Source organism: Gossypium arboreum, chromosome 9 (assembly GCF_025698485.1).
Source record: "Gossypium arboreum isolate Shixiya-1 chromosome 9, ASM2569848v2, whole genome shotgun sequence".
NCBI lineage: Eukaryota > Viridiplantae > Streptophyta > Magnoliopsida > Malvales > Malvaceae > Gossypium > Gossypium arboreum.
The window spans coordinates 26,436,702-26,464,553 of NC_069078.1; the positions used below are offsets into that span (position 1 = coordinate 26,436,702).

At 31.8% G+C, this 27,852-nt stretch overlaps 1 protein-coding gene across 1 annotated transcript; it reads left to right on the forward strand.

Annotated features, from left to right (window-relative positions):
• Positions 1-15,817: 15,817 nt before the first annotated feature.
• LOC108456163 (protein DETOXIFICATION 49) lies at positions 15,818-17,904 on the forward strand. The gene has a single exon (XM_017754762.2). It carries the CDS (start codon positions 15,926-15,928, stop codon positions 17,534-17,536), a length of 1,611 nt encoding a protein of 536 aa, XP_017610251.1. The 5' UTR covers positions 15,818-15,925; the 3' UTR covers positions 17,537-17,904.
• The last annotated feature ends 9,948 nt before the right edge of the window (positions 17,905-27,852 follow it).

Here is a 27,852-nt window from a genome sequence, read left to right on the forward strand (position 1 = left end):
AAGAAAATAGGCTGAAGTTTAATTTACGAGCTTTGGGGCAAAAGTGTAAATATGTGAAAGTTTAGGGCAAAATTGTAATTTTTCCAAAATATGAGTTTGGGTCAATTTGAATAATGTGAGTCCTAATTAGACTATATTTTAAATGATAGAGCAAGGAAAACTAAAATTTGGGCTAAAATGGGGAAAATACCAAGTTGTGGACGAAATGGTAAAAGTAGCCATTTTCAGACACGAGGTAAGTTCATGTGTAAATAATGTAGTATAATTTTTATTTTTAAGTTATTGATGTTAATTATATGATATGCTGATTTTATCATGAAATACATGCTTTGTGGTTATTTTCGAATAAAATGCAAATTATGTGAATTATTTGTTAAATATAAAGTGCTACCGAGTATTGGTTTTGGTATTTTACGGAAGATGGCGTGGAGATGTGTTCGAGGAAAATCCCGTTTGAACCTTAGGAATAGATTAGGATACAAGTGACATGTCACTAGGATATTTGGGCATCCGAACTCGTTGAGTTGAGTCCGAGTTCACTTATGGATGCGAATGTCCGAACTCGTTGAGTTGAGTCCGAGTTCGAGAGATGTAACTAGGCATCCGAGCTCGTTGAGTTGAGTCCGAGTTCACATATGGACGGGTTACATGGTAGCTTGGCTACATATGTGGCACTTATGTGCAAACTTTCCATGTATCCAATTATATTCGATGTGTTCAACGGGTAAAATTCTACTCAAATGGAGGAATACTCGAGATGAAAGGGACGTATTGGTAAGTGTTGTGAAATGAATACTTTGAACAGGTATGTACTTAACCCTCGGGTTGAAAACTCGATATAACAACAATATGGTAAGATGATAAATGAAAATGTGATATGAATGTCTCGGTGATGATTATGCAAATGATGTTTTATGTTTGCTTATATAGTTGTGTTACTTGCTATTTGCATGTGAGCTTACTAAGCATTTATGCTTACTTCCTCCTTTTCATTCCTTGTAGTGTTGACAAGCCAGCTCAGAAATCGGGAACGGTCAGAGGCATGCTCACACTATATCCGTATACCATCTTGGCATAATGGCTTGCATATTTTGAGTATGGCATGTATAGCACTATAATCATTTTGTATATATGGTCTTATGATATGGTTATTGAGTGGTATGGAAATGCTTGGTAATGATTAGCCATTGGAATGGCTAATCATGATCATATTTGGTGTTATGTATGTTAAATTGCTAGCTAATTCATGGAAACCATGAAATAGGTAAAATTTACCATAAAATAGATTCAGACAGTAGCAGTGATGTGAGTTTTAAAAATCATTAAAAATAGTAGAGATATAATTAGATGGTGAATAAATATGGAATTGAAGAATTATGAGTCTATTTTCATATGGATGGAACAAAACAGTTATATGAGTTTTATTTTATGAGATGTTTAAATTTTTGTGAAACAGGGCCAGAGCGATTTCTGGATCCCCTATTCTGACTTTGGAAATTCACCATAAATTGGTCAAAGATAATTAGAAGTCATGATTTATATGTACAGATTCCTTATTGAGTCTAGTTTTATTAGAAACAAACGGCATAGTTATTGAAACTCTGTACAGGGACATATCTGATTCGTAATACACAGAGGTTAGAGCAGTCGAACCCTGAAACAGGGGAGACTTTAACTAATAAACTGTACTAATTTGCTCAACCAAAAATTCTAGAAAAAAATTAGTAAATAGATATATGAGTCTAGTTTCAGGGAAAATTTACATAATTGGATTTAGAGTTTTTGAACTCGAGATATGAATTTTTAAGAGACTGTGATGCAGATTGTTAGCTTGACTGAAAATTTTAAAAATAAATTGTTTGAGCTGTTTAAGTAATGAATTAAGTCTGTTAACACCTCGTGTTCGACTCCGGCGACGGTCTCGGGTACGGGGCGTTACATTCTTTCATTCAAACCTCTTTGCTTACTCATCATATGCACATATATATACTTGCTCATCGTAAACTGATCTTTATTAAAGTATTACTCATATGTCTAGCATACATACCTATACTCATCATAAGTATCCATAATCATACCTCTTTCACATGTCCTTCTCGGGACTCTCATTACATTCTTTACAATACTCGTTGGACATTCGAAATACTATTGGATACACGGAAACCTTGCATATAAGTGCCTCATATACAAATGTAGCCGAAGCTACCACATAACATGTAACACATCCCTAATGAACTCAGACCTCTCAACGAGCTTGGATGTTACATGAATCACATCCACCATGAAATCGAACCTCTGAAAGAGCTCAGATGCTTGCATCCATAATGAACTCAGGCCTTTTAACAAGCTTGGATGCCACATATCTCACGAACCCAGACCACTCAACGAGTTCAGACTCCTTAGTTCCTAGTGACATGTCACTTGTATCCTAAACTATTCCTAAGGTTCAAACGGGATTTTTTTCTCACTTGCATATAGTATCTCCATCGTACTTACTCGTAACATCATAAATCACGACCATAATAACATTCATGCTTTCATAAAAATCAATAAGCATATAATTCATAATTATAATAAAGCATTTATCACATTATATTAAAGCATTTAAAACATACTACCATACCACATTATTTGCATATGTACTTACCTCGGTACAAAACGATGGTAATCGAGCCTAGTCGTCATATACTTTATTTTTTCCTCGATCAAGTCCCGATTCACGTTTTTCTTGATCTATAATGCCAAATTTAACTTATTTATTATTCACATTATTCAAACGGGTCCATAAATTGTACTTTTGCAAATTTACATTTTGACCCCTAAACTTTTTCCTATTTATGATTTAGCCCCTAGGCTCGTAAAATGAAATGCGTGCATTTTCTTGATTACCCAAGCTTGGCCGAACCTTTTCTTATGCTCATATCAGCCCATATTTTCTTTTATTTCACATTATTATTACTCACTTTTTCACTTTTACAAACAAGTCCTTCATTTAGGTGTTTTCACTAAAAATCACCTAAGATGTTCATCATGCATCAAATATTCATATTCCTCCATTAATCATCAAAATACAAGCATGTCATGCATGGTTCAATTTTCATACATGAACTCTAGCTCAAATTATAGCTAGAAATGGGTAGATCATATTACCGGGACTTCAAAAATACAAAGAACAGTAAAAACGAGGCTAGGAAACACTTACTATTGAGCTTGGAAATGTTGAAAAAAAACTCTAGCTATGGTGTTTTGTGATTTTCGGCAGCCAAGGAGGAAGATGGACACATTTTTGGTTTGATTTTCCCTTTTTATTCTTTTAATTACCTAATGACCAAAATGCCCTTAGGGTTTCTCTTTCCAATTTTTTTCTATGAATGTCCATTTTTGTCCAAAATTTTAGAAATTGGTCAAATTGCTAATTAGGACCTTCTAATTCATAATCCAATGCAATTTCATGCTTAAAGCTTCTAGAATGCAGGTTTTGCGCTTTATTCAATTTGGTCTCTAAAATGCAATTAGACATTTTATGCATAGAATTTTTTCATGAAACTTTCACACAAGCATGTATTCATAACACAAACCTTATAATAATCATAAAATAGTTATTTATATCTTAGATTTGTGGTCTCAAAACCATTGTTCCGTCTAGACTCTAATTCGAGATGTTACATGTCTTCCAATATCTGCATTACCAATTCAAATTGACCATCTGTTTGGGGATGAAATACAGTACTAAAGTGTAATTGAGTACCCAAAGCTTCTTGCAATTTGCTCTAGAATCGAGATGTAAACCGAGGGTCTCTATCCAAAATAATGAAGACAGGCAATCCATGTAATCTGACAATCTCAGAGACATGTAATTCAGCCAATCTGTCCAAAGAATAATCCATATGTACAAAAATAAACTGTGCAGACTTTGTCTACCGATCAACAATTACCCAAATGGCATCTTTCTTCTTTGGAGACAAGGGTAACCCCGATACAAAGTCCATAGTAATTCTTTACCATTTCCATTCTGGTATCGTAACTAGCTGTAGTAGTCCAGAAGGCAACTGATGTTCAGCTTTTACTTGCTGACATATCAAACATTTAGATACAAACTCAAAAATATCCATTTCATTCTTGGCCACCAGTACATCTTTTTCAGATCATTATACATTTTAATACTATCAGGATGTATAGACATGTTACTTGTGACTTTATTCAAAATCTTCTATACTATTTCTGAACCTTTCATACACATACTCTTCCTCTAAATAACAAACAATCATCAGTCCTGATCTGAAATTCTAAGTTAGGAGTCGATTCACTTTGTATCCGTTTTGCTTACAACTTACTGTCATTTTTCTAAGCTTTCAAAATTCGTTGCAAAAAAGTTGGTCTAGCTTTTAACTCAGCTATGATTGAACCATCATCAGATAATGACAATCAGGTATTCATTGCTCACAAAGTATACAGAGATTTTCTGCTTAGAGCATTTGCCACTACATTGGCTTTTCCCGGATGGATAGTCAATGACAAGATCATAATCTGTCAGTAATTCAAGCCATCTGCTCTATCTCAAATTCAAATCTTTTTGTGACATCAAATATTTCAAACTTTTATTATCTGTGTATATGTGACATTTTTCACCAAATAAGTAATGCCGCCAAATTTTCAATGCAAACACTATGGCTGTCTATTCAAAATCATGTGTTGGGTAGTTTCATTCATATGGTTTTAGCTGTCTTGAAGCATAGGCTACTACTTTACCTTCTTTCATCAAAACACATCCTAAACTATTCAATAACGCATCACTGTAAACTATAAATTCCTTACCCGATTCTGGCTGAACTAACACTAGTGCTTCTGTCAATAAAGCTTTTAATCTGTCAAAACTCTGCTGGTATTTATTAGTCCACTTGAACTTCACATCTTTTTGCAACAAACAGGTCATCGGAGAAGTTATCATTGAAAAACTTTTTACAAACCTCCGATAATAACCAACTAGTCCTAAAAAACTTCAGACTTCTGACACATTCTTCGGTGGCTTCCAATTTATAATGGCTGAAATTTTATTTGGGTCTACCCTAACACCTTCAGCAGATACTATATGCCCAAGAAAACTAACTTCCCGTAGCCAAAATTCACATTTACTGAATTTGGCATACAATTGTTTCTCCCGAAGAGTTTGTAACACTATTCTCAAATGCTCAACATGCTCATTTTCATCTCGAGAGTAAACCAAAATATCATCTATAAATACCACCACAAACCTGTCCAAATATGACTAAAAATTCTGTTGATTAGGTCCACAAACATGCAGGTGCATTTGTCAAGTCGAATGGCACCACAAGAAACTCATAGTGTCCTTACTTGATTCTAAAAGTTTTCTTTGGTACATCTGAATATTTTACCCGTAGTTGATAGTAACTTGAACGGAGATCGATCTTCGAAAATATAGTGTCACATTTTAACTGGTCAAACAGGTCATCAGTACGAGGCAAATGATACTTGTTCTTTATTGTAACTTTGTTGAGCTATCTGTAATCAATACAAAGCCTCAACTATCCATCTTTCTTCTTTACAAACAGAACCGACACACCCCAAGGTGAGAAACTAGGTCGAGCAAAACCTCTGCCAATCAACTCTTGCAACTGTACTTTCAACTCTTTTAATTCAGTAGGAGTCATTCTGTAAGGTGCTATGGATACAGGTGTTGTTCCCGGAACAAGATCTATAGAGAATTCCACTTCTCTATCCGGTGGTAAACCAGGTAATTCCTCTGGGAATACATCAGAAAATTCACATACAACCGACACTGATTGAATCATTGACTCAGATACTTTAGTACCCAGCACATATGCAAGGTAAGCATCATAACCTTTCCAGACATATTTTTGTGTTGATATTGCTGAAATCACATTAGGTAATCCATCCAGTTTATCTGATTCAATATGAAGTAATTCACCACTATCACATTTCAATACAATATATTTCTACTTACAATTCACCATTGCATCATATTGGGTTAACCAATCAATTTCCAAAATCACATCAGATTCATCAAATGGCAATAACATCAAGTCAGTCGAAAAGCAATAACCTTTTACCATCAACGGACAATTTTTACAACATTTATCCACCATAACACACTGGCCTGGAGGTTTGAAACTTTAACCACAAATTCAGTGAATTCAACAGGTAAATTTTTAACAGTCACTAAGTTCGTGCATATGTATGAATGTGTGGAACCAAGATCAATCAAAGCAGTAATATCTATATCAAGTAGAGAAAATGTACCAGTAATGACGTCTGGTGCAGAGGCATCTTCTTTAGCACAAATAGTATATGTTCTTACAGGTGCTCGTGCCTCAGATCTAACTGTTGTATCCCTGGTAGTACCTCAACTACCACTAACATTGTCGGGGTGACGGGGTGGTCTGCCTCTCGAAACAAGATTACTAGGCTTTGGAGCTGGTTCTATCTTTTTTTCAACTCTTTCTGGACAATCTCTGAGAAAATGGTTAAGTAAACCACATCTAAAACAAGCTCCACTTCTAGATCGACATTCCCCATGATGAAATTTGTTACAACATTTACATTTCGATTTGGGATTATCGACACTACCTATAATATCCCGATTTTGGGCCTAGTCAGAACAGTGGTTTCGGGGCCACAAATTCGATGAAGAAAATTTTATTTTTATTATATTTTTATGGTCTACAATTTTACGGAATAATTTCGCGAAAACCTCATTCGAAAATTTTGACGTTCGGGCACTCAATTTAGTCAAAAGGACTAAATTGTAAAATTTTCAAAATGTGTATTCTAGTTTAGAAAGGTACTAAGTACTTGTGAGTAATGGGTTTTTAAATTGGGGGTCCTTAAATGGTAAATAGCCCATTTTGTAATTAGTGGACAAAGATGGACATGGCATGGTATGTTTTTATTTATTTTTCATTAAGGGTATTTTAGTAAATTGGTAAATAAAGCTAAAATAATTAAGAAAAAGATGTCATCTTCTTCATTTTTCTCATGCCATAACTGTATATGGAGATGGAATGCATGGCTAGGGTTTTTAAAACTTCCAAGCTTAATTGTAAGTCCATCTTTTCCCCGTTTTTAAAGTTCTTTACATTTTTGAAATCCCGGTAATTTGTCCTTCTTCTTTCTACCATTAATTTGAGCTAAGATTCATGTCTAAAAATTTACCCATGAATAATATACATGTATTTTGATGTCTAATGATAGAAAATGAAGGTTGGGTGTTAGATAAACGACTTTTGCTAAGCGATTTTATGTGAAAACGAGTAAAATGACATAATCGGTAAAAATATCTAATGTTCATAAATACATGTTAGAGTGAGAATTGGATGTTGCTATAGAACGGAAAAATGATCAGCATATCATAAAACATAAGAAAATAGGGTGAAGTTTAATTTACGAGATTTGGAGCAAAAGTGTAAATATGTGAAAGTTTAGGGGCAAAATTGTAATTTTACCAAAATATGATTTTGGGTTGATTTGAATAATATGAGTCCTAATTAGGCTATATTTGAAATGATAGAGCAAGGAAAATCGAAATTCGGGCTAAAATCGGCAAAATACCAAGTTGTGGACAAAATGGTAAAAATGACCATTTTCGCATACGAGGTAAGTTCATATGATTTTAATAATGCAATGTGTATTTTAATGTTAATGTTATGATATTATATGTTAATTGTAAGTATACATATATGTGAATAATTTGATATTATGTAAATGATGTAACATTACTATATGTTGTTGATGTCTTTATATTGGTATGATGATTATTATTTACGAATTGTTGCATGCTATGATTATTGTTGAATTATTATACAAATTATGTGGAATACTTGAAAAATATGAGTTGCCACCGGAGTATCGATATTGACATCATGAGAAAGATGGCAAAGGTGTATGATCGAGGAAAGAGCCCATTTGAACCTTAGGAATAGGTTAGGATACAAGTGACGTGTCACTAGGAAATTGAGATCCGAACTCGTTGAGTTGTGGTCTGAGTTCGTGAGAATTATGAGGCATCTGAACTCATTGAGTTGCATTCCGATTTCACCTATGGATGCAAGCATCCAAACTCGTTGAGTTGTGTTCCGAGTTCATTATGGGTGAGATTATGGTAGCTTTGCTACATAAACCGCAGGCTATTGAGTTTGTCTAGCTGCGGGCTTCCGTGTATCCGATTATATTCTGAGTGTTCAACTGGTAATTTGATGGAGTATTCAATAATGGTCCCAATGAGACAAGCCATTGGTGAGTATGTTCTTAAGTTAAATTACAAGTTGTACAGGTATGTACACTAAACTTATGTGTGATGCCTTGATATATGATGTATATAGTATTGGTGAATACTATGAAAATGACATGATGAAGAATAAGTCTTGATACTTGATGACATTGAGATTATGGATCTATGCCTATGAAGCATAATTATGTGTTCTTTTCATGATGGATGAAATGATGTTGTATGGATTTAGTGAATAATAGTTGTGATTGAGTAAATTTAACCTTGGCAGTTTTGGGTTACTGCAGTGATCCAACTTTGGAAATTCACCATAAATTGTGGAAATTGAGTTATGGGATGAATAAAATATGAGATTAAATTTCAATGAGTCTAGTTTCACATAGAGGAAACGGTACATGCAATTTAATTTTATGTTATGAGATATTTAAATTGTTGTGAGACAGAGTCTGAATGACTTTGAGATCCCCTATTCTTATTTGAGAAATTCACTAAAAACTGTGAACAAATAATTAGGAGTTATAATTTACATTTATAGATTCCTTATTGAGTCTATTTTTAATACAAATAAACTTCATAGCCCTTTGATTCTTTACAGAGAGAAAATTGATTCGTAGTGAACAGAGGTCAGAGTAGCCGAGCACTAAAATAGGGGAAACTTTAATGAATAAACTGTACTAATTAGCTATGTCAAAAATTCTGAAAATTTTATGGGAGAAATCTATATGAGTATAGTTTCAATGAAAATTAATTGAATTTAATTTGGAGTTTCGTAGATCCAGATATAAATGATTTAGTAACTGTAACTCGATAAAATAGCTTAACCTGAACATGTGTAATTGTACAATTATAGTGTTTTATCTTGAAAAGCATGTTAGTAATTGCTTATTAATTTCATATGGACTTACTAAGTGTAAAGCTTACCCCTCTTCTCCATTTCTTTAGTATTGGCAGGTCGGCTCGGGGTTAGAGATCGTCGGAGGCAGAATCACACTATCAAGCTATCACTTTTGGGAGAATTAATTCAAATATTAGAAATATCAAGTGAGTGGCATGTTTAGGAAGCTAGTTTTATGACATGTATTATTATTATGATTTGGCCTAACCTATTGATCTACGTTGAGCTATCGTATATGGCCATGGGAAGTGACCCATATTCACTATGGTTTGTAAGCTTAATTAATCATGTCATGTTCTATGTTTCTGGTGTGATGAGGTTGATAGACATGGATGTTGGTTAAAGTGAAATATATTTAAAATGAAAGACTTGTTGTTGCGTGAAATTTTCCAAGTTTTCGTAAGTTCTCGGTTTAGTCCCAAAACCATTCCAAAGTATGTTCGTAAATAACAATCATCATACCATTATAAAGACATCAACAACATATAGTAATGTTACATCATTTACATAATATCAAATTATTCACATATATGTATACTTACAATTCATATAATATCATAACATTAACATTAAAATACACATTGCATTATTAAAATCATATGAACTTACCTCGTATGCGAAAATGGTCATTTTTACCATTTTGTCCACAACTTGGTATTTTGCCGATTTTAGCCCGAATTTTGATTTTCCTTGCTCTATCATATCAAATATAGCCTAATTAGGACTCATATTATTCAAATCAACCTAAAATCATATTTTGGGAAAATTACAATTTTTCCCCTAAACTTTTACATATTTACACTTTTGCCCCAAATCTCGTAAATTAAACTTCACCCTATTTTCTTATGTTTTATGACATTCTGATCATTTTTCTCTTCTATAGCAGCATCCAATTCTCACTCTAACATGTATTTATGAACATTAGGTATTTTTACCAATTATGTCATTTTACTCGTTTTTACGTAAAATCGCTTAGCAAAAGTCGTTTATCTAACACCCAACCTTCATTTTCTATCATTAGACATCAAAATACATGCATATTATTCATGGGTAAATTTTTAGACATGAACCTTAGCTCAAATTAATGGTAGAAATAAGTAGAACAAGTTACAGGGATTTCAAAAATGTAAAGAACTTTAAAAACAGGGAAAAGATGGACTTACAATCAAGCTTGGAAGTTTTAAAAACCCTAGCCATGTATTCCATCTCCATATACGGTTATGGCATGAGAAAAATGAAGAAGATGACATCTTTTTCTTAATTATTTTAGCTTTATTTACCAATTTACTAAAATACCCTTAATGAAAAATAAATAAAAACACACCATGCCATGTTCATCTTTGTCCACTAATTACAAAATGGGCTATTTACCATTTCAGGACCCCCAATTTAAAAATCCATTACTCACAAGTACTTAGTACTAGAATACACATTTTGCAACTTTTACAATTTAGTCCTTTTGACTAAATTGAGTGCCCGAACGTTAAAATTTTCGAATGAGGTTTTCGCGAAATTATTTCGTAAAATCATAGACCATAAAAATATAATAAAAATAAAATTTTCTTCATCGGATTTGTGGCCTCGAAACCACTGTTCTGACTAGGCCCAAAATCGGGATATTACACTACCCACACTGGTCACTGATGGAGATGAAGGCCTCGGGTTGGAACATTGAAAATCCTGCTCTCTTCCAGAACATCTCATAGAGGTGGTGACACAATCATAATACTTCTTTAATTTCTTAGAAGCAAATGATTGTGACTTACTCTTAGTTCTTTCTCCAAAAATTTCTTTACTCAATTCCTCGGCTTTGTGGGCTCGACCGGCTAACACCGCAAATTCCCTTATTTTGAGAATTCCAATCAATAACTTGATATCTTTATTTAAACCCTCTTCAAAGCATTTACACATCTCAGCCTCGGTTAGAACCCATTCTCTGGCATATTTGCTCAACCAAACAAATTCTCGTTCATACTCAGACACCGTCATATTTCCTTGTTTGAGCTCTAAAATTTTTTTCTTTTTCTGATCTATAAATCTCTGACTAACATATTTCTTCATAAATTTAGCTTGGAAGAATTCTCATGTAAGATTCTCTCTCGGTACCACTGAAGTTATGGTATTCCACCAATGATAAGCTGTATCTTTCAGTAGAGATACTGCACATTTCAAACATTCGGCAGGTGTATAGGATAATTCATCTAAAACTCGGATAGTATTTTCTAGTCAAAACTCAGCCCTTTCTGGATCATCATCTACGGTAGCTCTAAATTCTTCCGCCCTATGCTTTCGGATTTTATCTACCGGAGGCTTACCAATTTTAACAGGTTCAGCACCTTGTTGTACCTTAGGAACCGGTTGAGGAGCAAGTGACGGAAGTTGTTGTACAGTGGGGTTTGTTCTCAGATACTGTGTAAACTACTCATTCATCATTTGAAAGAAGTCTTGTTTTGCCTCCTCACTTTGACCCTCAGACACAGGCCTTTCACTACCAGACGCAGATGCAACTCTTTGAACTGAAGCTGAAGCATTGCTCCCAGCTTCCTCAGATTCAGTTCTAGCTCGGTTGAATGACATGACTATATGAAAAACACATTTAAAATGATCAGGAGTCATAACACTATCACAATTTATATAATGGCATGTATAGCTAAACTCGTGTTTGCTACGTCAAATCCTAGAATCGACTAAACCGTAACTCTGATACCATTAAATGTAACACCCCTAACTCGTATCAATTGTCAAAATAGGGTTTCAGAGTATTACCAAAATTTTTGGAACATTTTACAAATAATTTATGTAAATTACTATTCATTAATTGAAATCATTCAAAACGTCCCTTAATTGGACCCTCGAGGCCTAATACGAGCATTAGAATCGAATCAGGACTTAATTGGGAACTCTAGGAATTTTTTGCTACAGTTCAAAAATTTTCCAAGTTGCAGGGCTCACACGCCCGTGTGGTTTAAGGGACACATCCATGTTGCAGGTCGTGTTCAACCCCGTGTAACTCTCTGACTTGTGCGCACGACCATGCCACATGCCCGTGTGCTAGGCCGTGTGGTCAATTAATTCTTTTCGAAATTAGTTGTAGGTTTCACACAACCAAGACACACGCTCGTGTTCTAGGTCATGTAGCACGCATGGCTGAGACACACGCCCGTGCCTCTACTTGTGTGCTCAATTCTAAGCATTCTATTTCTCAAAATTAAAGTGCAGGGGACACACGGCCTAACTACACGCCCATGTACCTGGCCCTGTGTCACACATGGTCTAGACACATGCCCGTGTGTCTGCCCGTATGGACAAAATAAAGTCATTTCCTAGCCTCATTTGTCACCAAATTTACCATTCTCCTACACTAAAACATACCAAACACATTCCAACCATTTCAAGCATTCAAATTAAGCAATTTCCATCATTCAACATGGCATATCATTACATGCATACATGTTTACAATCTTACCTTGGTTCATTCCATATATTAGACACAACTTGATCAACCAATAACATGTATGTTACTAGCATAGAATGACATTACAAGTATATCAAAACAACCATTACTAGCCATTCCAATGGCTAGATTACAAGCATCATTATCAAGCCACTAATGGTCAAGTTGTCCTATATATGCCATTATACCAAAATAATTTTACTAAGTATACCTAAAATAAGCTAATTGATAGTGTGACGATGCTCCAATGATCTCCAACCTTCGCGAGCTTCCGAGCACTATAAAATAAGGAAAATAAACGGAGTAAGCATTACATGCTTAGTAAGTTCATATAACGGAAACTAAACTTACCAATCTCGTTCATTAAATCTAAGCATACAATATCATGTTTTCCATCCATTAGCAAAATTGCTTAAACACATGCATTCAATCAAACATGTTAGTCACCAAAATCTTCATATCAATCAAGTAAACATAGATGAGCTCATCATACAATATTCTTTCAAATCATTATCATTTCATCTCATAATTCTCATGCCATGTCAAAATTTTTATGTCTGTTGAATCATTGAAATTCTGATGGATGCTCAAGTAGTACATTCGAGGTGTACAATTCAATAATCCGTAAATTTCTTAGTTAATTAAGGAACACACTCTCGAACCACATATCGAATAACAGGATTACCAGTCAAGGCTAAATCCTTTATATAACGTATGCTCAAAAGAGCTAATTAGGATTACCAGTCCAGGCAAAACCCTAATCACAACGTATACTCGAGAGATATTATATTAGGATTATTTGTCCGGGCTAAATCCTTTCTATAATGAGGTCAACAGGATTACTCGTCCAAGCTAAATCCCGTTCGCAACAAATGCAGGACCTCATCCATTTCGGGAAAGCACATACATTCATCGGAATTCAATATTTAATCAGGACTTAACCCTTTTTCACCATTTCAAGCATGTATTAAATTTTCCATTATAACATTCAAGTAATACATTTCAATATAAGTCACATTACATACAAACACAACATTCAATTAACATAATTACATGCTCGATTAAATTACACGAGCTTACATCGACACTTGTTCACTTATAAAATCTACTAATCCAAAACCTTTTCTTTTCCTCGATCTAATCTCGAATGTGAGTTGTCAAAATCTATATAAATAGCTTTAATCATCAATTTCTCATGTTTCATACCCATTTGGACTCAAATTACGTTCTAGGCAAAATTACCATTTTACCCCTAACTTTTCAATAAATTTCAATTTGATCCCTAGGCTCAGAAAATGAAACTTGTGTAATTTACTCCCTATTCCAAGCCTAACCAAAATCCCATTACAAAATTTATAGCACATGTATTCATAAAAATTCAGAATTTTTCTTCAATTTCACAAGTTTACATTTTATTCCTTAAATAATGTTTTCGTCAAAAATCACTTTGTAAAAATTGTTTATCTATTAACAACCTTTCATTTTCTACTATAAATTTCTAATTTTCAGCATATAGATCCATGATCCACTTTCCATACTTTGATAACTTTTCAAATTAATCCCCCAAATAGATAGATTAAGCTATCTCGATTTCAAAAATATCAAAATTACTAAAAACGGGATAAGGAAACTTACCCAATTAAGCCGTGAAAGTTTCTTCTCTCTCTCTCTCCCCTAGGGTTTCCATAAAATTTTAGGGTTGAAGATGACAAAAATAATAAGATGATATCTTTTATCATCTTTTTAATTAATTAATTATTTCAATTTCCAATTTTGTCCTTGTCCTTTTTCTAAATTTCCATGGATGAGTCACCAAAAATCTACGTACTTTTCTTTAATGGTCTAATTATCATATAAGGACCTCAAGTTTTGAATTCCATAGCTATTTAATCCTTATAGCTACTGGAATTCAACTTTCGCATTTTATATAATTTAGTCATTCTCGTAATTAAACATTTAATCAATAGATTTTTTATATCAAAATTTTCACACATGTCTATCATAATACGGACCATATAATAAAATAAAAATAAATTTTATTTTTGGGTCAGATTTATGGTCCCAAAACCACTTTTTTAATTTCACTGAAAAATGGGTTATTACATCAAGCTATTTTTTTCCATACTTTACCGGGCCTACATTGAATAAGAACACATCGAAAATTAACCTGATTTAACTCTACAAATATATAATTAACTTAAAACATAAATGAAATAAAATTACTAAAATCTAAGCAAATTAAATTATAAAATAAACTAAAAATCTTACTAAAATAAGTAACAAATAATTCTAAAATATTAGAGCTATTAATATTATATAAATTTATTTTATTAAAAATAAAATTTATTAAATAAATATATTTATGTACATCGCAAGAGACAAAAAAAACCTATTAATAATAAAATGGTGCTCAGAAGCACTAGACCAAATACAAATTCAGTTAAGTAATTACAAATTTTTATTCTTCAGGTATTAATATATAAAAGCAATATAATTGGAAAAAGAAACCAGGAAGTACAGCTCTGCAGTTTCCATATTCAGTAGCAGGGCAAGGCATATACTTGGAAATTCAACAAGAGATTATCCCATTACACTCTCAAGGCCTCCACCTGTTAATTATTTTATTTGATAATTGGTGTTATTGTTGGAGAAGAATAAGAGGGTAATCGACGACAAAAGCTTCTTTGGACTGATCAAGAAACAGTGGTGTTAAGTTAGACAAATAAAGTGGCGCAATCGATAAGCTCTCCATTCACAGCGGACAATTTAAGGGAGGCAGGAAAGGCTTTACATTAATCTTCCTTCAAAAAATATGATAATTGTAAAAACTCCCTTAGGTTCCCCGACAAATATTGATGGTCCTTTTTGTACATTGCAAAAAGCGTCATCTTTGAAACTCCAATCTCCTATTTTGTCCTTGTTCTCACCTTGTAATTATGTGCACTCCTTAGTTTATGCAAAACCCCTTATTATATTGAAATATTCTGTTGATCATTAATCTCTTAGGGAAGTAAAATTTTATTCTTTGGGGGCCGGTCCAATATTAGGAGCTTATTTTTGGAGTAATAAATAATCTTTATTTGCTTTTTAAAATCATTTTTGGAGTAATAAATAATACTTTAAACAGTTAATTTTTCAAAATAAAAATGTTTTTACTAACTGTGAAGTTGAAAAAGCAAACGTTGAAATTCTGACAAGAGCCGTTCCCCACCACCCAAAGCCCACTATAAAACCTGCTCTACTCCCCCTTGTAGAACTCCCCCCAATACCCTCTCTTCTCACGCTTTCTGTTTCAGTTCAGTAATACATAAAGATGTGCCAGTTTACGTCTTCCCATTGCTCCTGCAAATGTAATTCAAACGTTCTTTACCTTTGGGAAGGGTCCAACACTTACGAACCGTTGATCCTCAGAAGCCCAGCTCCAAAACAAGAAGAAAACTGCAGCTTAACCATACCTCTTCTTGTCAAGGAAGCCATTTCCATTGCAAAGATAGCTCTTCCTATGATATTAACAGGGCTCATGTTATACTCCCGTTCATTGATTTCCATGCTGTTTCTTGGCCGCCTCGGTGAGCTTGCTTTGGCAGGAGGTTCACTTGCCATTGGGTTTGCTAATATCACCGGTTACTCTGTTCTTTCTGGTCTTGCCGTAGGAATGGAATCCATTTGTGGACAAGCCTTTGGTGCCAGAAAGTATACCCTTCTCGGAACCACGTTGCAAAGAACGGTGCTTCTGCTTTTAGTTTCTTCTTTGCCCATTTCTCTTCTATGGATGAACATGAGGAGAATACTCATACTTTGTGGACAAGATGAAACTATAGCCAAAGAAGCACAATTATATCTTATTTACTCGGTTCCTGACCTCTTGGCTCAGTCTCTTTTGCACCCGCTAAGAATCTATCTTAGAACCCAATCCATAACTTTACCTTTGACATGTTGCGCTATGCTATCCATTCTTTTACACTTACCAATTAATTATCTTCTTGTATCTCACCTTAGATTAGGAACCCGGGGAATTGCTCTTAGCGGGGTATGGACTAACTTCAATCTTGTAGGCTCATTGATAATCTATATTCTCTACTTTGGAGTCCATAAAAAGACGTGGGGAGGATTTTCAATGCAGTGCTTTAAAGAATGGAAATCTCTGTTGAATTTGGCCATTCCAAGTTGCATTTCAGTCTGCCTTGAATGGTGGTGGTACGAGATCATGATTCTTCTATGCGGGTTGCTGTTAAACCCCAGAGCTGCTGTGGCTTCAATGGGTATTTTGATTCAAACAACAGCGTTAATCTACATATTTCCGTCTTGTCTAAGTTTCAGTGTATCAACCAGAGTAGCAAATGAGCTCGGAGCAAACCAGCCCAAGAAGGCGAAGCTCGCCGCCTTTGTTGGCCTTTACTGTGGCTTCATGCTGGGCTTTTCAGCACTTTTTTTCGCTGTAATGGTTGGGAACGTATGGGCTACCATGTTTACGGATGATAAAGAGATCATAACATTAACTTCTGTTGCTTTGCCTATAATCGGATTATGTGAACTTGGGAACTGCCCACAAACTACTGGGTGTGGAGTGCTGAGGGGTACCGCCAGGCCGAAACAGGGAGCGAACATTAACCTCTGTTGCTTTTACCTTGTCGGAATGCCACTGGCTGTATGGTTAGCGTTTTTCGCTGGATTCGATTTTAAGGGATTGTGGCTTGGAATGTTGGCAGCCCAAGGCTCATGTATGGTGACCATGATGCTGGTTTTGATTAGAACAGACTGGGACTTTGAGGCTGAAAGAGCCAAGGAGCTGACCGGAGCCGAAGTGGTGGTTGTTGATGACAGCAAAGATGTTGAGCAAGAGAAGCCACGCAATGGCAAAGCAGAAAACAAGGAGGGTTCGTTTTCTTTGTTAGGCGATTTAGATCATCATAGCCTCGTTTAGTTAATCATTTTTTACTTATTTATAGTTTTCTCTAACCTGTTACCTGTACAGCTTAAGGCAAGCGTAGGGAGAAACGAGGGGAGTTTTTTCTCGCTTAAAAGGGTTTAAAGCTGTCTTTTAGAATTTGCGACTTCCATTGAAATTCAAATGTAAACAATAAAATTCCCTTGAAAAGAAAAAAAGAAGTTGAATCTCATGGGAAGTAGCAAAAATGTCGCTAAAAATCTATTGTCACCCATCATTCTCTGTATTGTACCCTGTTTTCAGAGTTGTACACAACTAGTAGCGATTTGAATCAAAATGTAACTTGGTGTTGCGTTATTTGATTCTTTGACTATGGACCAAGTTGTTCATTCTATGTTCAACAATCACGAGTGAAGAGTTAATATGTGCTTCGTTTTTTTATGTCTTGAATGAGTTCACTTGAATCCAAAAATGAAGGTAAAATACAAATATGTATAATTTTATTATTTATTTATAGTTAAATTCTACTACTAGTCCTTATACTTTGTGAATGTTGTGGATTTAGTTTTTATACTTCAAATTGATAAATTTTAGTCCCTATATTCTTCGAATTGGTCAATTTTAGCCCATGTACTTTCTGAATCGGACATTTTTAGTTCTTTCTCAAACAGTAACAGTTAAATTTATTCAGTTAAATTCAATTACTAGTAATGTAGTATGTGTACGGTTATATATTTAACTCATATTCTCTAAGTGGATCATTCCAAGTCCCTGTACTTTTTAATTTTTAAAATTTCAATATTGACACAAATGACAGTTGTTAATTTATTAACTGAATTAGAGAATAATACATAGAAATAACAAGTGGTCATGGCATTATATATATAATAACATGTTTGTCGCATCAGATTTTGACAATAGTAGAATTTAACTAAATAAATTCAACCTACAGTTAGGTGAGAATTGAAATTTTAAAATTTAAAAAATATAGAGAGAAAATTGACAAAATTAATATACATGGACTGAATCCACAATTTTTACAAAATACGAGACTAATAATATAATTTGACCTTTATTTAAAGATTATATTTATCAAAATAAATATTTTAAGAAAAAAACAATGTTAAATATAATGATAAGTACATTACTCTCACCAAAAAAATCTAAATTTAAACCTTAAAAATAAAATTTTTAGTATGAATAATCATAAACTTCTAAAAGAAATATTCTCTATGACCAAATAAAAATACATATTAATTCTAAAAAAATATTTTAAGAAAAACCAACCACCTATCTATCTTAGACTTTTACCATACTACTATAGCTTATAGGTAGAAAATTCTTCTCGAGACCTTAAATTTTGTGAGGTACTGCACACTAACCACGGATCTAAATTGGTCATGATATTAACTATCCGAAACTAGTAAAAGCTACCAAGGGGAAAAGGACAAAACATTAATCAGATTTGTTGGTATGCAGATATGTTAAATGTATAAAACCTTAAATTTTGAGATTATATCAGTTGCAACTTGCAAGTCAAAGTGTTACACCAGTTAACCCTTAGACGGCCAGTAGCTGCCTAAAGCGGTGGTACTTTCTTTTCCCTTTTGGATCATGTAATAGATTGTTTGATTTAAATACGAGATTGGACTTTTTTTTCTTGGATTATGTATGCAAAAGCCTGAAAAATGGGAGAATCATGAGTTGATTAGAGGTGTGTAAATTTCGGGTAAAATCAAATTAATTCTGTTAATCGACTGAATTCGGTTAATTGGTCGGTTAATCGAATTAATTCGATCGGGTCGGTTAATAATTTTTTAAAAGTTCAGTTAACAGTTAATTCGGTTCGAAATCAGTCGGTTAACTGAATTAACTGAATTTAATAAATAATATTATAATATAAAAGTATTCGGTCAGTTCGGTTAATTTTTTGGAAATATAAATTAATCGGTCGGTTAAGTTGGTTAATTTTTTATATGTTTTATACTTATTTTAACCAAAAAATAAAAAATATATATAAATTTTGGTTAACCGACCGAATTAACCGAAAAAATTCGGTTCGGTTAACGATTAGAGGTTTAAAAGGGTCGGTTAATTCAGTTAATGGTAGTTCGGGTTGGTTAACCGATTGAACACTCCTAGAGTTGATAACAGTAAAATTGTGGTTTCTATACATAAAATTATATAATTATTTAAGTTTTTGACTGAATTCATGTTACGGTTTACGAATCAATTCGATATCAATTTAGTTAAAAATTTATTAAAATGTTATTTTGTAATTAAAATGAATTATATTATCCAATAATATTTTATTTTTTTCTTTTAATATTATATTTACATTTTAATTGTATTATGCATGTTTTATTACTTCCATCAATCATATATTTTGGTAATGTTATCGATTGAGTTGGTGTCATAAGTAAATTTGACAACGACTCAAGATTGATAACATCGAATAAACAATTGTTGTGCATTTAGTATTATTAATATGGTGTATTTACGTTCAAATTTCATTTTATTCACAATTTAATCTATTTTTTATTTTAATATCGTACATATTTCATGTATTATTATTAATCAGTTTCAAATAATACGTTTTATTACTTATTGTGTGTTATTTTCAAACTAACATTTGTATTCTAAGGATGTAATTTTCACACGAATATGTGTGATAAAATTTCTAGTTATGCTTGAGCTAATATACTAAAAAAACCTCTTAAACTACTATACTTTATTTAAACAATCCTTTAAACTATTTTTATAGTTAAATAAATCCCTAACCTATGATTTTTACCCAAAAAGCCCTTGATTTTAATACTAAAATAAAAATATTTTAAATTTCAAGCTCTTATTTAATTTCTTCTTGTTGTAATAAAAATTATACACTTTAGCATCAATATACAATTTAAAAAGTAATCAAAATTTTCAAAAAATAATTAAGTTTATTTTGTAAATAAGCATTTCAAAAAAAATATTATTATTTTATTTTACATTTTAACATACATTATTTTATTTTATTGTTTAATAAATCATTCACATTAGCAGTAAATGCAATTTAGTTTAAGAATTTAAAAATATTTTTATTTAAATATTAAAATTGAGGGTTTTCATAGTTAAAAATCATAGGCTTATTTATCTACAAATAATAGTATAAGAGCTTGTTTAAGCAAGTGTAATAATTTAAGGTGTTTTTTAGTATATTAGCCCATACTTTGATGATTAAATTCATATCAGATTATTAACAGACCCACTAAGTAAAACAACAAAATTTATGTAAAAATATTTTAAGATAAAATGTGATTTTTAAAAAATTGGTAAATATTTTTAATAGAGGTAATTATTTAGTTTCAAAATAATAAAAATTCAAGACAGTATTTTTTAATGATATTTTTGAAAAAATATTATATAAAAAGTTAAAAGTAAAAAAAATTATAATACAATTTATTGATTTATAATTAAGTTATTTTATCTACTGAATTAATGTCACATAACTTTTGAGTCTAAACTCAGGAAAATATATTTTTAACTCAGCAAAACATTTTATTATAATATAAATAGATACTTAATTTTATTTCGCTCTTGTATGATTTTAAATATAATGCGTTACTCCAATCATAAAAAAAAATTCAAAATATTCTGTTAGAAGGCTGATGAGAAATAAAAGAAAAATCTAAATCATTGAGTTGAAAATTTTTAATGATAAGATTTGTTGACTATTTTAATAACCATAAATTCTTTTTTCAGTTAATAATTATAATTTTACCTCTTTTAATGATTTAGAGTAAGTTTGGATGAGTGGTGAGACGTGCTTAATTTATTTTTTGTTTCATGTTACAATATCGTTACAGTATCTAATTTACCGTTATTACTATTTTTACACTAACCGTAAATAAATACACCGTCCATCCAAATCCATCCTTAATAAATTCTGACCATAATAAAATTTTTTAACTGTATTAATGATTTGAATAAACACATAAAAGTGAATACTAAAATTTTCAAAGTTCAGTGTATATAAGAAGGAATACCATAATTTGACCAGTAATGACCAAAAGGAACAAATGCAGAAGCAGCGGGGAAGTAGCATTGGCTCAACTTGCAGAATCATTTGGAAGCCAATCGGATTGAGAGTGATTTCCAATATTTTAAGTAATTAGCTGATTTTATATGAAAATTAAGCATCTAAATTCCGTCGAATTCGTAAGTTTTGGAATTATAAATTTTAAATTTTATATGCCAATTATTCAGTATGTTACAAAACAAATATCTGTTAAGAGTTGACTACTGATGATTTAATTTTTATTTATTGTAAAAAGGTCAACCCCACCCCAGTTGTACAAAAGCAAACTAGGAGAACAAAACAAAGTTTGTATTCCATCCACTTTGGAATCGATTCTACTTCCATCATAAAAAATAAAAAAAAAAGGCACTAAAAATCTATTGCCCTATTACTATTTATTTAACCTTACTGGAATCTGAAAAAATACAAAGTTTATGATGTCATATATATAAATATACTAAATTTTTTATCTTATACCATGCTTGCTCGTGTGTTTTACAATTTTTTATTATTTAAATAATAATTAAAAAGTTAATAATCGCAGTCATAAAATTGATTTAAACTTATATAATTTATTTAAATTATGATAAGCTACTTTTTAGCCGTTTAAAACATTTTACTAAAAGAATTATAACAATATTTTAAACTTTTAAATTTTTGTAAAATCATAATGTATCAAAATTCAAAAACTTTTGATAAATTATTTTTATATTACATTTAAAAATGTTTTTATTTTTATTTTAGCATTAATTATAAGCTAGTTTTAAAAATTTAAAATTAGATTTTAAATTATAAAAATTTTAAAATGTATATAATTTTTTAAGTGATTTAAGTGCTGAAAAATTAAATGCTAAAAATAATTGTTGAACAATTAAGTACTGAAAATATAGGTGTTGACTTTAAGTTATAAAATTTATTTGGTATATTACTTAAAAATATAATCAGATTTTTGATAAATATAAATTTTAAATTATAATTTTTTTCCACATTTTATCCTTAAATTTTAAACGTTTTCACCTATACTAAATAAAAATCAAAATTTGAACATAAGATAATATAAAATAATATTAAAATGAAATGAAATTAATTGAAAATATTCTCTATTAAGTGATCAGTAGCTCTTATCTACTTATTATTTTTCACACAATTTTGCAGAAAAATTCTAACGAATTGTTTTAATTTTAAATTATCAAACATGTGTAAAACATTATATTATTAATTTTAATGAATTTATATTTTTTAATGATTTATCAAATAATGCCTTAGTTTTAATGTTATTGATTAAGTGATATTTCAATTTTGGTTTTTAAAAATATATTTTTAATATTTTATATTTTAAAAATATTATATGTTTGTAAATATGTCTAAAAGTAAGTACACATCGATGTAATTTTTAAAAAAATCAAAACTGCTTTAAAATTGTTTACACAGTTTTTGGGAAAATGTTCTAAAAGTTTGTTGGAAAGATAAATTTAATTCTAATTGAAAACATATTTATTTTAAACAATTTTATAATTTATAAAAATTCTAATTTAGATAAATTTTCTAATTTAAATTGTTTTTTATAAAATAGTAAACTTATTTTAATTAATAATATAAAAATACTAAGAATGTTAAACTATCTTATTAAACAGTTTTAGAATTATAATTTTTTAATGTTTGTTTCATTTTAATTAAGTTTCAAACAAAATTAAATTAAATATATTTTATTTTTAAAATAATTGGAAGACATTTTTAAAACAATTTTAAATTTTATATTGCAACACCTCTCACATATCCCAACGATCGATACGGATGAGAGATGCCACGAAACATGTAGAAAAAAAATAAATTCATTTAAGAGTTATCAATTTAAAACATTTTTTATATAGACATTAAATTAAAAATAAATACAAATTAAAAGTTTTTGAAAAGAATTTAAAATCATTCAAAATTGATTTGAGATTGTTCGAAACCCAAGATGGACACTAAAAGGTTAAAATGGTGCAAAATAGTGCAATGTGAAAAATGTGGTATATAGGACTGATGTAGAGGGTGAGGTCGTGACGTCAAAGAAAGGGATGTTGTAGCGTCACTAACTGTCGGGTGAAGTTACGACGTGATGGTCGTAAAGTCAGAATGTCAAAATCTGAGGTCGCGACGTGACATCTTTAAAGTTGCGACGTCACTTACTAACTAACCTAAGGACCTTTCAAAATATTCCCCAAATTCCCTCTACTCAAGATATACATAATCCTCATATGAATGTTTTGTACCCTAATTTCGTCAAGCATTCTTAAACCATGCTTAGCATAACAAAACATTCATAATGTTAATCATTTTGAGTTTCACACTCAACTAAATGAAAGCTCAAAGTAAATGAGACTTATGAGCACATGAGCTTATCCATAGTAGCCAAAGATGCCTATGACTCAAACTTTTAAGACACATTAAAAAATGAAGTTTAAAAACATCCATTACTATTTTAAAACCCAAAGTAACAAGAAACTATTATATATTCATCAACCAAGTGATACGAACCCAATCGTATCATGGTTTGACACAACTCGACAACATCGAGCATGGCCTAAGCTCGAGGGGCCTAAGTGCAAAATGAGGCTTAGCCTCAGCTCGATCAGCTCAATGAATATTACTATTTAACAAAATGGTTCAATCTTGACCTTAGCCTTTTTCATCCTCTTATCACCAAGTTTCCTTTAACCTTTGTTTGATCCCTTTGATAGCTATTTAACCATCCCTCTTTCAGCCTTCTTGAATCAAACCATCAACTTGTTTCCATATCCATTACGATACTAGCCATTTGAACCTATCTTCCTTGTTTTCATCCCCAATTTTGCAAACCGTTCAAACTTACCCAATTTATCGATCAGGCAACTATTACGACTCAAATCATTCCGAGGCGAGCTCGTATCACCAAGGACCTTGTAACACCCTAAATTTTGGGGTTAGAAATTTTAAGTTTTGTGTTTAGGTTCAGAGAGAAGGGTGTGCTATTGTGTATAGTTTCTACGTTATCATGTTAGAATGGACCTGCTAGTCTGGTGGTTGAGTGAGTATTAGTGAACCTCTAGGCTCTGGGTTTGAGGCATTGTGTGTGCATTTTGAGTGGTATATTTTTATTTTGTTAAATAGTAAATTGGTTTTAAGATTGAAAATAATAATTAGTTTTGTTATTAGAATAATTTTTATTTTTCATTTTTTTGGGTTCCTTCTTGTTTTTCACGTTCTCCTCTCCCTTTCCTCTCTCTGGTTTTCTTTTTCTTTTTTTCTTTTCTTTTGTTTTTGGAAAACGATTTTGCTTGCGAATTTCAGAGAACTCCGCTCCTTTGTTGTCAGGTCGATATCTAGATGTCATTGATCACAAATCAGGTGTGGGTTCCGAAAACCCTTATAATTTATATGCGAATTGTTGATTCAATTCTGTGGTATTCTGTAATTTCTTGTGTGATCGGAGACTCATTCATTTTTGTATCAAATTGTCGACTTGCTTGTGTGAAATCTGACATAGATGTGTGTTTTTGAAAGTGACCAATCGAAGGGTCAATTTCTGTGAAACGGTTTGAAATTGGGCGCATTTTTGGTGTGGTTTTGAATTATTAAGGGCTGGGAGGTAGTCTAAGCAGTGAACAACCTAATTTGGAGTGGTTTCGTGACCACATGTGTAACAACCCAATTTCAGTGAAATCAGAACAGTGGTGTAACACTTTTAACCAGTATACATCACCGAAATAGGGTTACTAGGCATGACCGAACAATACACATCATTCACATACATGTTGTAACAACCCGTTTTTAGGGTTAATCAGAACAGTGGTTTCGGGGCCACTAAATCCGATGAGTAGGTTTGTAAATATTATATTTAATATTTATGAGTTAATTGTGAGTTTAAAAAAGGTTTTTGATATTGTGATTTTTGTTTTATAAGCGATTTATTAAGCTCAAGTGGTATGACCCTAAGGTCAAGTGGGTTTAGAAAATGAGGTATCGAGACCTCATTTCTATAAACCGAGTCGTAAATATTTTATAAATATTTACTGAGTGGCAATAAGATGATATTAAAGTTTCGTTGAAAAATTTTATTATTTTGATAGTTAATTAAGCAAAAAGGACTAAATCGCATAAGCGTAAAAGTTGTGTTCTATAAGTTAAAGATATTAAATAGCTATGGAATTAAATAGTGGGAGTCCTTAAGTGGTAATTATTCCATAATTGTTGATAGTGGAATTCCATGGCTTGGTATAATGGAAATTATTAATGTATATTAAGGTTAAATATGGTATTTGGTAATTATAATAAAATAAAATAAAACAAAAGCCAAATTACATGCTATCATCTTCATCAATAGCGAATGTGAGAAAGAAAATAAGGTTCTCAAAGCTTTGAAGGTTCGCCATGGTTGTTCATGCATGTAAGTCCATGTCGTCTCGGTTTTTAATAATTTTTACGTTTTTGAGATCGTTGCTTCGTAATCTAGCTGGCCCGTACCTCTAATTTTAAAATTGTTAAAGTATTTGGATGATGCCATTATTGAATGTTTGAGTATCTTGTTGTTTGATGATGAGTAATAAATCTTTGATGTTTGATTTTCATGATTGATTAAGTGATTTTTGATAAAAATGTGTATTAAGGACTAAATTTAGAAATTTGTAAATTGAGGGGTCAAAACGTGAAATAAATAAAATAAATGGGTTGCTAGAGACCTAAGGTAAATTCGGCCTAACATGGGTTTGATGAAATTTTGAGTAATTTGTGTTATTTTGAAATAGGGATTAAATTGTAAAAATATGAAATGTTAGGGGATAAAATGAAAAATGCTCAAATTATGTGTCTTTAGATAAAATTTAATGAAATGTTGAATAAGTCAGTTAATTTTGATATTAATTAGATTGGCAAAAGTAGAATTCGGATTTGGATCGGGGGGAAAATCAAAATGGTCGATTAGTCGTCTCGTTCCGATTATCGTCTTCCGAGGTAAGTCCTTAAGTAATTATATTTGATTTGCTTGGCGCTTAAGATTATATAATATGATAAGTAATTATTTGGCGTTTACAAGTTCGATTTGCAATAAGTATATTGAATTTGGTTATAAAGCGAATATGAAATGGATGATTTATGTATATAATGTGGCGAATGACTATTAAGTGATGATGTGAAAGTGTGTAATATGTGTATACAATTTTATTGTACTTGTTTGTATAAAGTCGAAGGTGAATTGAATGGTATATATGTGGTGACAGAATAGCTATTATGAAACAAAGTCAAAGAATGGGATATTTGTATAATAGATGAATTGTGACTATTGTTCCTACTTGATCGAGGTTGTGTGTGAAATAATTTGTGAATATGGCATATAGTCGAATGGTTATTAAAAGTGAAACCAGGATAATGAAAAGATTATGTGTTCCTTGTGTATGATTATTGAACCGAAAGTTAAAAGGTAGGTGTACATTTTGTGCTTATATTGAATGAAGCAATTAAATTGTTAATGTGAAATATTATGTGAAATGCGTTAACATGTGAATAAATATGCAAGACATCGGAAATGTATCCGGGCTAAAGTCTCATGAGCTTCGTCTTTGAAATGTATCCGGCTAAAGTCCCACAAAGCCGTCTTTGAAATATATCCAGGCCAAAGTCCCGAGCTTCGTCTTTGAAATGTATCCGGGGCCAAAGTCCCATGAGCTTCGTGCTAGAAATGTATCCGCCAAAGTCCCGAGCTGAGCCGTCTTTGAAATGTATCCGGGTTAAAGTCCCGAGCTTTGTCTTGATAATATAATTTCGGTTTTATACCTAGTAGGCCAAGTGCCGATGAATTTGATAAAAGTATACAATTACAAGATCCTACACTAAGTTGACAAATTGAAAGTGCATTACATATTAAGTTGGCCAGGTATGTATCATGTATTTGTATGTGATTTTGATTTGAATTAAATTATATATATATATATAAAGTGATGCATCTGTGACTAAGTGTTATGACTATAAATGTGATTATGATATATTCGGTAAATATGTGAAGTTATGTGAAGTGATTCTATGTTTATATTCAAATATAAACACTTGGTCCTTGTGGAAAGGTTTGTGGAAGTATATGATTTTATTTTTAGGTGATTACGATCTTGGAAAATTAAATGTGAATATGATATTGTATTTCATTCGTTTCAATTGAACTAAAGCTGATAGTGAAGCATTTTAATGCCTATGTTATATGAGTTCGATCTTGAATGACATGATGTACATGTTTAGATAATTTGAATGCAAGGAATGTGTGAAAGAGCAAATTTGTAATAAA

Bases quoted from the DNA above. Each gene is read 5' to 3' on its own strand.
- LOC108456163 (XM_017754762.2), top strand. From the start codon at position 15,926: ATGTGCCAGTTTACGTCTTCCCATTGCTCCTGCAAATGTAATTCAAAC.